The following is a 12,969-nucleotide window of genomic DNA, read 5'->3' as shown; positions in this document are numbered from 1 at the left end:
CATTTAGCCATTATTTCTCTCTCTCTCTCTCTCTCTCTCTCTCTCTCTCTCTCTCTCTCTCTCTCTCTCTCTCTCTCTCTCTCTCTCTCTCTCTCTCTCTCTCTCTCTCTCTCTCTCTCTCTCTCTCTCTCTCTCTCTCTCTCTCTCTCTCACACACACACACACACACACACACACACACACACACACACACACACACACACACACACACACACACACACACACAGGGCACGGGACCATATCTCCCCTCTCTTTCACCAACTCGTCCCTTAATGTATGCCACACACACACACACACACACAAAAAAAAAAAAAAAAAAAAAAAAAAAAGAGTTCAAAAATACAATTATTTAATTTTTTTGCTAAAGCTTTGTGCCGTAAAAATGTGAAAAGTTGAAAAATATTATACTCTTCGCTCCATAACCATTACGAATCAAAAGATAAACGAGTATTTTTTTCTCTCTCTCTCTCTCTCCTTGCATTTTCCCACTTTGCAATTTTTGTCGTTTCCTCCCTTGATTATTTAAGGATAAGTTGACCACAGCGGTTCACACACATGTCACGCTGCAGTATATCATTAGACATCAGTAGCCGCTCCCGCAAACCGTAATGATTTTATAGTCTTAAACAAGATGCACTTGATTTGCGGAAGATTATCCAGTGTTTTGATGTATGATACTGCTTCTGAACTCCACCAAAACACAGTTCAGCATGCAAGGTTGTTTAATTTCATCGTTCGTTAATCTCACATGTGTTTTCAGGGGGAGAGAAAAGGCTGGCTGGTAGATCTTTGCCGTGGGTTTCTCAAGAATAACTGGAGAGGTCCTGTTGACACTGACGCCGAAGAATAAGCGCGACTACGGCTTTGTTATTTGTTCCGAGTAGGGACCAGAGAGTTAAAAGACAAAAGTGGAGCGAATAAATACTTATCTATTGCTATTTGCACTTACTGGAGGTCGTTTTTTTTTTCAGCATTAATCTACTGAAGTGTGTGTGTGTGTGTGTGTGTGTGTGTGTGTGTGTGTGTGTGTGTGTGTGTGTGTGTGTGTGTGTGTGTTCACTGGTGTAATCTCGTTTTACGGCAGTTTCCCCCTATGGTAGCACTGACTCGTAATGCCTGAATGATTAACACTGACGTCAGCGCCCCACATACCATACAGTCTGAGCCGCGCTAAAGGTGCAGTCGCCTTAGCGTGGTGTCAAGTTCCTCTTAAGTCTACTGTTGTTTATTCTCCCTTAGTGCTCCTTTGTGCTACTTTGTTCACGGTGAAGCTGCCATGAAAGGAATGTCAACACGCATCTAAATATATCTTCTGTTTAGAGAGCACTCAGAATTTTCACGTTGTAAGTCTCAAATTTTTCATCCTGGACTTTGGTTGCTTAAGGAAAACACTCAGACATTGGATCAGCTAAAAGGAAACCTAAATGTTTACGATCTCCCATATGGAGGAGGAATCAACACAAAGACGACTCTGGCTCACGTTCGCTGCCCTCGCAGAGCCTCTGAAGGACAGGTAAACACAAGGCGTCAACACACTCAGCCAGCGCCGCCAGCCGGGGGACGTGGCCGGGGTTTTGAGTGCTGCAGGGACACCTTTAAAAATCCAGGGACTCGGAGCTTCAAGGTCGCTTGTAATACTCAGGTGAAGGTCCCTCTTTTTTTTTTTTATTGGCAAACAACACACACACACACACACACACACACACACACACACACACACACACACACACACACACACACACACACACACACACACACACACACATACACACTAAATGTCACGGCACCCCTGGAGATGTTAATTAAAATCCTACGTATTGTGAGAAATGTTAAAGCTGGTCACTTGTTATAGCGTGAACAATATTATCATCTTGCTTGCATATAATAATTTCCACACACCACACTACGAACATCGAATTGTCTTTCCCAAAAAAAAAAGAAAGTTAAGACTTTTAATCAAACTAAAGTTCCGTTTATTTATCTGGTTGATCGAGTTTCAATATCGTGTATTCGTGTGCGCCTGTTATATGTGAAGTACATGTATATACAATCAGGAACACTTAAAGACCACCTGAAGAACTAAAAAAAAAAAAAAATAATGTGGAAGCAGCATTCAGAGTGGAAAACAAACAGACAGGAACTCAGTTGGGTGGACGAGGTGGAAGGAGTAAAGGTGAAATGCGAGGGAGCATGAGCGCGTGGAGATGTTGGTAAGGGCGCAGGAAGGTGATAGCAATGGCGGGAGGTGATAAGGAAGAGGTGGCGGGTGTGGACCAGGCAGGAGGGAGGCTGGATAGAGGGTGACGAAGGACAGTCATCCCTCAAAACCACAATCGTTGCTTTCACTTAACATAATCTGATTACTTCACCTCACCCACCTTTATCTGAGACTCCATTTCATCACCCATCTACTTTTCTACGTTTCATTCTCTTCCTCCTCCACCACCACACACGCTGGCGCGGGGGTGGGGCGCTGACGTCACTGCCTCCAACACCCACCCACCCACTTCCCCTATGACTCCTCAGCTTTAACCCCACCACAGACACCGCTATTTACACTACCCCCAATAACTATCTAAATACAGCTCTTCTCAGGTCATGGCTCCCTATTGCCCTCATTGCAAGCAAGCGTCAGTTGTCACCACCACCGCCAACAGTACTGCCATCACCACCATCACCACGTTGATCCTTATAGGAGCCTTAGGAGTCTCTCTCTCTCTCTCTCTCTCTCTCTCTCTCTCTCTCTCTCTCTCTCTCTGGTTTTATACATGAACACTATTTCAAAATGTTTTAGGCTCTCTTAATAACTATTTTGACTCTAAAGGACTTATTTCTATTGGCCACAGAAGATTGCTTTGGTTTTTAAGGGTGCTTTTTATTTTGATTTATCATTTATTTATCTATTTATTTATCTCATGTATTTATCTATTTGTTTTACGACTGGGACTGTTGCAGGCATGGCTAGATATTTATCCTGTTTCATTTCACCCACCATTTGATATAATCTCTTAATTTGATTTGTTAAAATGATTTTTATTACTTATGCTTAGAAGTCTTCGAGTACAGTAACTGCCATATTTTGGGGCACTGTGCTAAACCCGGGGAAGCTCTTGACTCGATCTGTCTTGACCGAGTTAGATCATGTTTCATGGCATAATCTTTGCAGCGACACTCCTTTATCCTTCTAGTCTCAATTTTATATATATATATATATATATATATATATATATATATATATATATATATATATATATATATATATATATATATATATATATATATATATATATATATATGTGTGTGTGTGTGTGTGTGTGTGTTTAGGAATTTCCTTGCTAAGTTATTCATCTCCTTTTCCACTCTTTCGACAGTCTGTATATTAGATAATTTGTTTATCCAGCTCCTTGATTTTTTTTTTTAAGTCAAACGATAATCTTATCACAATATTCACAATATTTCACTCTTCTATGTAAGTAAGCTTTTTGTAATTTCAGAAACTTCCTTTAATTGTCAATATGCAAACCGCATGGGTGTGATTCGGTTGCTCAGAAACATTGTTAAGTTGGCAGTAGTTCTAAATGAAACTTCACTCCTTAGCCCTGAAAACTTGTCCTGATAAGTCAAAACAGTGGTCATTCGTTATGGTGTTCCCAGTTTTGCCACGTGTGATGGGGAAAGTGAAGAAGAAAATTAAGTGGCGTGTATTTCAGGCGGGGCCGCGGTGGGTAGAGACGGTCTTCAACAAGCGAGAGTGTATCAAGTTCATCCCGAGCAGCAAAGACAACGCCAGGTGAGTCGCCGTCGTCCCACCTCGTGTCGTGTGTGATTGCACTTGCTGTGTCACACCGAGGCATTTACACCACACTAACAGTGCATGCATTTTTTTTTTTTTTTTTTTTTTTTTTTTTTTTTTTTTTTTTAGTGTGTGTCAGATGTCAGAATATGCAGTAGTGTGGTGTTATTGAAGTACATCTGTCTGAGGGCTGAAAGTCCCCTTTTTGTATTTGTAGTTTGGTGAGAACATGCTGGGATGATATTGAAATAACATTAGGATTTTCATCTGAGTGCTAGGTTAGGTTAAATTTAGAATCATTCTTCTCATTAATTTCACCGCAAATTCTTTAAGAGTGTACATGATAAATAAATAAATATATAAATATATATATATATATATATATATATATATATATATATATATATATATATATATATATATATATATATATATATATATATATATATATATATATTGGCAAGAAATAAAACAGTCAGTGTCTGGAAATTAGTAGGCTAAGGTTATTTCCATAATCCCTACATGCGGATGCTGCTCTTATGTGCTTGTTTGGGTCCCGCTGTTACCCAACCGTTGCAAGATCAACTAGATGGCGGGATTGTGATGCTTGTGCCCAGAGCCATTTTGCCTCAGGTTGCCATCTGTCCTGATTTTCGTGGACCTGCCCTGCTTCCAAATGTCAAAGTTTTCATTCAGGAGAAATTTGACAACATTTTACATTTTACTACATGAAAAGGCTTGAGATTGAGTTGACATGAAGTTTAAAGATATGCCTTTTTCATGTTTTGCATTTTATTGCCATATTGTAAAAATATATATATATATATATATATATATATATATATATATATATATATATATATATATATATATATATATATATATATATATATATATATGGTAGGATGTAGCAGCATCATTTAATATGTATGTACATAATCATACTAGCTACATCCCATTCTAGTGACAAATGTGAAAAAAATCTTTGAGATACCATGGCCTTACATTATTGTCATTCATTCATCCTCATCTGTTTTCTGATTTAAGTGTTGGTGCATCACTTTCTCATAAAAAAAGTTTGACCTTTTTAATTCATATTTCCTTTCTGATCACTTGTAGCAGTTTGTTTCACTCAGGATATCTGTTCTATCTTGGATACTCTTTGTATGTATGCCTTGTTCTGCCATAATTCACCTAAAAAAATCTGCTCTTCTCATGATCTGGTCTTCCACTCCTTCCATCTCGTACACTTCCCTTTTCCTACATCCCTCCATTCTGCTATCACCAATTGCCATGCAGAGGAAAAGCATCCCTGCTACAGCAATCTTTACCTAGTTTCTTTTCTTCACTTGCCATCCACACCTGTGAGTCATGTGTTTACTGTTGAAAGTCTGCAAAAACAATAACATTACCATTGCCATCATAGTATACTTCAGCTGGCATGCATCTAACCACTGGTATTATATAAAGGATAACTTTATAGCCTGTAGATACATACAGAGAAAGGAATTTTATCTATTCTATCTTCAAATCCTCTCCTTGTGCTCTCAGACCAGGAAGAAGTGTGCTGGAGTAAGTGGTCAACAGGAAGTGCATGACGGAACTAATGATTCTAGCAGGCAGTACACAAATTGTATGAAGTTGCCACCACTTAGCATGGAGTCACTACAGTATTGTGTAATGAAGTGGCAAGTAACATGAGATGCTAAACAGTGACATGACTCTGGAGCAGCATTTAGAGCATCTTGATACACACCTATTACTGAGGCTCTTACTGTTAATTAGGGCAAAAAAAAATCATGCATTAATCAGTTTTCATTTTTGCTGTTTACTTATTCCCAGGCCTGCTTTCACCTGTATTATGACTTTCACATTCAAAAGTTATCTCATTTCAAAAAGAGAACAGCAGAGATGCCGAATGCAGTAAACTGTAATTTACTGGATTTTTATCCTTCACTTATGTACTTTAATGAAGTAATGTTAAAAAAAAAAATATATGCAGCTTGCATTACTTTGAAGACAATAATTCCCACCCAGCAAAGTCATTCCATGCAACAACAGTTACTTCAGATAATTACATAATACAACTTTGTTAACTTTGCATTAAGTTCAGTGTTTGAGCAAGTAAGTCCTGCATCAAGTCGCACACTCAGTGTGCTAGATTCTTCAGTTTCTTGTTTAGTCATTTTTAACAGGGGGTTATAATGAAATTTGCATTTTTTTTTTTTCTAGACTTAAGCTGTTTCAGCTTTAAAAATCTATGCCATAATTTTATGTACATATTCAGTGCTTTATTCTGACATTTTCATTACTGTTTTAGTAAATATTTCCTCTGATTTCTGGCATAACAAAGTCAGCATGATTCTGACTGACTTACAGTGCCCTTATGATGCATGCTGTACACTCAGCACACACAATATACAGGTATATATATATATATATATATATATATATATATATATATATATATATATATATATATATATATATATATATATATATATATATATATATATATATGAATTATACTTATGATGTTAAAAAAAAGAATAGAGATACACTTATTTTAAACTTCTTACTCTTAAATTATATTCACGTTTTTTTTATGTAAGCAAACATCAAAATTCATTGTTATACTTTCATATAAGAACATAACATAAGAACATAAGAAATAAGGGAAGCTGCAAGAAGCGACCAGGCTTACACGTGGCTGTCCCTGTATGAAACACACCTACCTATTTCCATCTGTTATCCCCATCCATAAACTTGTCTAATCTTCTCTTAAAGCTCTCTAGTGTCCTACCACTAACTACATGATTACTGAGTCCGTTCCACTCATCTACCACTCTATTTGAGAACCAATTTTTTCCTATCTTCCTAAACCTAAATTTTTCAAGCTTGAACCCGTTATTCCTTGTTCTACCCTGGTTGCTGATCCTAAGAATTTTGCTTACATCTCCCTTGTTATAACCCTTATACCACTTAAAGACTTCTATCAGGTCCCCTCTTAACCTATGTCTCTCTAGAGAATGTAAATTTAATAGCTTCAACCTCGCCTCGTAAGGAATACTCCTCATCCCCTGTATCCTTTTAGTCATTCTCCTCTGTACTGATTCTAATAGACCTATATCTTTCCTGTAATGTGGGGACCAGAACTGCACAGCGTAGTCTAGATGAGGTCTGACCAGAGCCAAGTATAACTTTAATATTACTTCCGGCCTTCTACTTTTAACATTCCTAAAAATGAATCCAAGTACCCTATTTGCCTTGTTTCTGGCTTCTATGCATTGTTTCCCTAGACGGAGTTCAGAGCATATATGTTTACCAGTACAAGATTAAGAGCCAATTCACAGCTCTCTAGCCAAGACTAACAGTAGCAATTCTTACTAGAGATCCCACAAGGCACCTTCTATAGGATCTGTACATACTTTGTATTTGACTGGCAGGCTGTGTTACCTTACTGGATATATGGTGAAGGATGAATGACAAGGGGTGAAGAGTGATCATTTGTGTGGGGCAGTCATGAATGGGATGGAGGATGAGGGATGTGGTAATTACAAGATAGTGGATTGTGGGGAAGTATTTCTGGAGAAAGGTCAGGACAAGCAAATAACACTGCTATCTTTGTAATAGAGGTTTTGATTATTATATCATAATGAAAAGTGTTCATTAATGTCTAAATTTTGTTTTAGTGTCATTACACATGGTCCATGAAAAATATTACCTTATGCTGCTTTTTTGTGGCTGCTGATCAGCCTGGCAGCAAAGGAGTATTTTTCTTTCCTGAAGATCAAATCCTGAGTTTGGCAGTGTACTACCAGGTGCACAGGTAGCTACTCCATCTCACCTGTAGATCACACAGCAGGCACACCCATGTGAGGGTACAGCATACACCCTGTGGTTACATATTCAACAACAGCACATGACTCACTGCCGCAAAATATACAATATATTTCCCACTGTCTTTGTCAGAATACAGCATGTATATAATTTACTGCTGTATGAGCTATTTATTCATTTCAAATATTTACTATTTTTTGTGTGTCAAGATTACACAGTTAGTTTTCTGTAAATCTTTTCTGCATATTGGATGGATATTGCTACTGAAATATTATTATGCTCTCTTTGCTCAATATAGCTAAATTTCTGATAACCATAAATGCATTTGCTAGAGTTGCATCATAGAAATAAAGTTTGATTCGTGTGATGTATAACTGCTATTTATACTCATGAGCACCATCTAGTATGATCCACACTTGATACCTAAATCACAAACTGAAAGTTATTTGTCTTTACCTTTGTCTTTATCCATCTTCACAGTTGTTTTTTTTTTTTTTTTTTTTTTTTTTTTTTTTTTTTTTTTTTGTCAATTTATAACAAATCTTTTATATATGCTGTTGGCCACCAGATGTTGCTGTGGACAGCTGTGGCAGTATCACCGCGATGGGTCACCAGCCACCCTGCGGCACGGAGAAGACCTTCATTGGAGTCCCTCAAGACACACACAGCTCCTCCCCACAGACGCCTATGGCATCCTCGAGTTCCAAGGAGGTGCACATCCCACCAAGGCTCATGTTAGTTGACAAAAGTGTTTATAGAAAGGCAAACTATTTTGTGTATTGGTTGACTTAAGTATCTGAAGAATGCACTGCATTTTTAGCATTAAGTTGCAAAGGTCTGCTATATAGAGAAATAAAGAAAAAAGACTTTTTTTGCAATAAAGCTATATATCATGATTCTTTATGCATACAGAAAATAATCAATTAATGAAATATCACAAACAAGAAATTATGACAACAGAAGTAGGTAAATATACATGATTATAGCACCTTAGCATGGACACAGTGTCTGATGAGGGTAAAAACTCATTGCAGTACATCCGGCTGGCTCACGACACAAGACCCGACAACACTCTACAGCTCCTTACCAGGGAGTGGGGACTGGACCTCCCAAAGCTCCTGATCACAGTTCAGGGTGGAAAAGCAAACTTTGACCTCCAGCCAAAGCTAAAGAAAGTCATCAGAAAAGGTCTGTTGAAGGCTGCCAAGACAACAGGCGCATGGGTCTTCACGGCTGGCACAAACACAGGTATGTTTCTGCGGTCACCCTGGCCAGTCCTCAGGGATAATGTTAATGAATTTACAGTAAGATATATGGTGTATTTAAAATCTTTTCTTTTGACTGTAAATACAATGATGTACAAACATGGGGATCATTGCATTTTACTCTGATTATTGTTGCACAATGCTGATGCACTAGAAGGTATGATCTTTATCTTTTCTGTGTTCTTATTTTGTTGCTTATACTTTGATACTTTGTTTTCACAGAATAATTTCCACTGCTTCATTTCCAGGAAATCTTAAGTTGAACTGTGTTAATGAAATACATAGTCTCATAAAGATATCCTGTTCTTATTATCTCTACACAAGTACAACCACAGTGGTGTTATGTTTTCATTGCTTCAGTGATGTAGGTAGACTTGTGCAACATACCGCCGTAAACTTTTAGCTTCACTATATTTTATTTCTTCCTGTCATTTTTGCTTTTCTTGCTGTTCAGTGTGATTGGTGAAGCTATCAGTGATGATTCATTATGAGATAAATCAAGCATTGGCTTTCACTGTTATTATTATGTTTATTAAGTTGGTGATTTTTTTTTATTTTGGATGTTGATTTTTTATGGTGTGTGTGTGTGTGTGTGTGTGTGTGTGTGTGTGTGTGTGTGTGTGTGTGTGTGTGTGTGTGTGTGTGTGTGTGTGTGTGTGTGTGTGTTTACCTAGTTTTACCTAGTTGTATCTACCTAGTTGTGGTTTATGGGAGGGGAGAAATCTGAGTAATCTCATAGTATCCCATCTCTATATCTATCCAGTTTGGTCTTGAAAGCATGGACAGTTTCGGCATTGACAACGTCTTCACTGAATTCATTCCATTTGTTTACACTTCTGTTAGGAAAACTATACTTCTTGATGTCTCTTCTACAGTTAACTTTTTTCAGTTTCTTACTGTGTCCCCTTGTATTCTTTGTGTCTAAATTTATAAAACATTCTCTGTCCACATTTTCCATACCATTTATCACTCTATAGATGTTTATTAAATCTCCTCTCCCTCTCCTATTTTTCAAGGGTAGTGTATGTGTGTGTGTGTGTGTGTGTGTGTGTGTGTGTTTATTTTGTTTAATTCAAAATATTTGATTCACAAATACATATAATCTGTGTGAGTATGCATCTGTAATGGCTTCATAATAATTAGTCTTAGAGAGTTAGTTGCAGGGCTTGATTGATTGGCTTGTGGAGCTCATTTTCAGTGTTTTCTTCTTCCCTAACCATTGATTTTGAGTCTGAATGTGCCCAACCATAGGCAGCTGTATTATTAGAACTCCTGCACAGAAAAAAATTATGAGTGGTTATTTGGCCAACAAGAGGACTGTTCTGAACCATGCATGGATAATAAGTTAGATTTTTCTTTAATCTTGTGAGTAGGATAGCTTTATGGTGGCTCAGCAGAGTTAAAGAGGTGCTGAAATTCTACAAAGTCCCCACCTGAAACCTCCCACCTCTTGCCCTACCCTTAGATATTAAATTGTGCATCCCTCAAGCTGGTTATAGTAAACCAGACTAATTTGGTACTTGGGTTGGTGGCTGCTCTTTTCCCACACTGGTGTCATGTTCACAGTTGACAGGCACATGAACATCTCTCTCTCTCTTGCTCATTCTGTCATCCTTTGCCTTTGTTATTCTAAAATTATAAGTTGTTATATACAACTGGATGTTTTTTTTTAATGGCTTTTGATTTGATGATGGAACAACAACACTGTATATCTTCCAGTACACTTAGCATTGTGTATAGGCCATGCAGCACTGCTGCCCCAGTGTCCTTAACACATGAATACCCCAGCCCATGCCTTGCTAGCCATTGTCAGGTCAGGTTACTCCAAGGTTGAGGTGGCAACAGCGCAGAGAGGTACAGCCATCACCCAAGGTACCAAGTTAGTCTGGTTCCACTATAGTGAGGGGCAGTGGAATTAGAGGTGACAGTCATGTTATGTAGCTCATATAAGCCTCTTTCTTGTTAGTATGGATTGTGAGCATTGGTGATGGTGGTGGTGGTGGTAATTATATTGTTGACTATCAGGACATAGAGTAGATCAGTAACATGAAGGTGTTTGAGCAGGAGTCACCAGGCACGTGGGGGAGGCACTGGTGACAGAGAGCTCACTAAGAGTGCGCAGCGGCCACCTAGTGAGTGTGGGCATTGCTCCCTGGGGCATCATTGAGAGGCGGCAGGACCTGGTGGGCCACAATAAGGATGTCCCCTACCACCCCATCAATTCACCAAAATCAAAGTGAGTCTTTGTTTCTATCATTGTTTTATGAGTAGAAAAGAATACATTTGTTGTTGTTTTATGGAGAGAAAATAAAGCTATCCTTAAAATGATTATTGTAAATGTGAAATTATTGAATTCATGTAGCAATTGTTCCAGAAAGAACTTTGATTTCCTCTTTTCTTTTAACTTCATATGTAAGCTAAAAGATTATTTATAATAATTTATGGTGTAAGTTTGTCATTTAATATCTTTATGATATCTTCCTTAACAATAAAGGAAAGTGAACCATTAGGTAATTGATCTTCAGACATTAGGAAGTTCATAAAAGTATTCAAAATTTAATGTTTCCTTTCTGAATTGACGATATTTTAAAATCAAAATGATCAGATGCTTACTCATGTAATACATTTATCTATTTAATTCATTTTTTTTTTTTTTGTTTATTTGAGTATTTGATTATCTTTATTTACTTATTTACTTATTTTTGTTTATTTCTTATTTTTATTTATTTTATGTATTCTTTTTTTTTTTTTGACTGGGATAATTCCTGGTCTTGTGTACTTTTATTAAAAATATTTATTATAACTTGTTTTGTCAGATTTGTTGCTCTAAATAAGCACCACACCTTCTTCCTGCTGGTGGACAATGGAACAGTGGGCAAGTATGGACCAGAGCTCATTCTGCGCAGAAAGCTTGAAAACTACATTTCAAAGCAAAGAATTGAAACAAGTAAGTGTATTGTAACTGTTCAGAGAAATATAAAGATTTCTAATTGTGGTAATTCATGTCCTGCCAGCTTAACTTCTCTTATAGGTAAAATAATGGAGTCAGTAATAGCAAAGAACATTAGGGAGCTAGACAAACATAACTTGATAAATCGGTCACAGCATGGCTTCATGAAGTGGAAGTCTTGCTTGACAAACTTGTTAAGTTTTTTACAGTAAAGTTTATGAGGCAGCAGATAATGATGATAGTTATGATATCCTATATCTGGAATTTAGTAAAGCAAGCATTTGACAAGGTACCCCATCAGAGGCTTCAGAGAAAGGTTAGGACACATGGGATAGATGGGAAGGTATTAGATTGGATAAGGTCATGGCTAAGCAACAGGCAACAGAGAGTTGTAATAAATGGCTATAAATCCGAGTGGGACCAAATAATTAGTGGGGTGCCACAGGGATTAGTTTTAGGGCCATTGTTGTTTTTAATATATATCAATGACTTTGATAGTGAAATTACTAGTGATGTTAGTAAATTTGCGGGATGACTTAAAGATAGGTAGATTAATTAGGTCAGAATCAGATGCCATCGTCTTGCAGGCAGGTTTGGATAGGATGAACGAATGAACAGACAGATTGCAAATGCAGTTTAATATCAACAAATACAAAGTACTTAGCACAGGTAGAAGAAACCCACACAGTAGGTACACAATAAACATTGAAGCTCTGGTAGGTTTCTGGGTATGAAAAGATTTAGGAGTTATAGTTAGCTCTGAACTCTGTCTAAGAAAGCAATGCATAGAGGCCAGAAATAGGAGTGTTAAAAGTAGAAATCTTGGAGTAATATTGAAGTTATATTTGGCGCTGGTCAGACCTCATCTAGACTACGCTGTGCAGTTCTGGTCCCCATATTACAGGAAGGATATAGGTCTATAAGAATCAGTACAAAGGAGAATGACCAAAAGGATACAGGGGATGAGGGGTATTCCTTATGAAGTGAGATTGAACCTGTTAAATTTACACTCTTTAGAGAGACTTAGGTTAAGAGGAGATCTGATAGAAGTCTTTAAGTGCTATAAGGGTTTTATTAACAAAGGGGACATAAGCAGAATTCTTGGAATCAGTAATCAGGAT

General features: G+C 37.5%; 1 protein-coding gene across 3 annotated transcripts in view; it reads left to right on the top strand.

The window, feature by feature from the left end:
• Window positions 1–12,969, top strand: part of LOC135099808 (transient receptor potential cation channel trpm-like) — a 108,369-nt gene that overhangs the window by 76,416 nt on the left and 18,984 nt on the right. For all 3 annotated transcript variants that reach the window (XM_064002363.1, XM_064002361.1, XM_064002362.1), the window contains 5 exons: window positions 3,711–3,790; window positions 8,202–8,367; window positions 8,668–8,881; window positions 10,963–11,134; window positions 11,715–11,845. In XM_064002363.1, coding sequence (XP_063858433.1) covers window positions 3,711–3,790; window positions 8,202–8,367; window positions 8,668–8,881; window positions 10,963–11,134; window positions 11,715–11,845 — 763 coding nt within the window. The remainder of the gene's footprint in view (window positions 1–3,710; window positions 3,791–8,201; window positions 8,368–8,667; window positions 8,882–10,962; window positions 11,135–11,714; window positions 11,846–12,969) is intronic.

The sequence above is a fragment of the Scylla paramamosain genome, chromosome 4 (genome assembly GCF_035594125.1).
Source record: "Scylla paramamosain isolate STU-SP2022 chromosome 4, ASM3559412v1, whole genome shotgun sequence".
In the NCBI taxonomy this organism is placed as follows: Eukaryota; Metazoa; Arthropoda; class Malacostraca; order Decapoda; family Portunidae; genus Scylla; species Scylla paramamosain.
The sequence above is the reverse complement of the archived record's forward strand: the minus strand, read 5'-3'. Positions and strand labels throughout refer to the sequence as shown.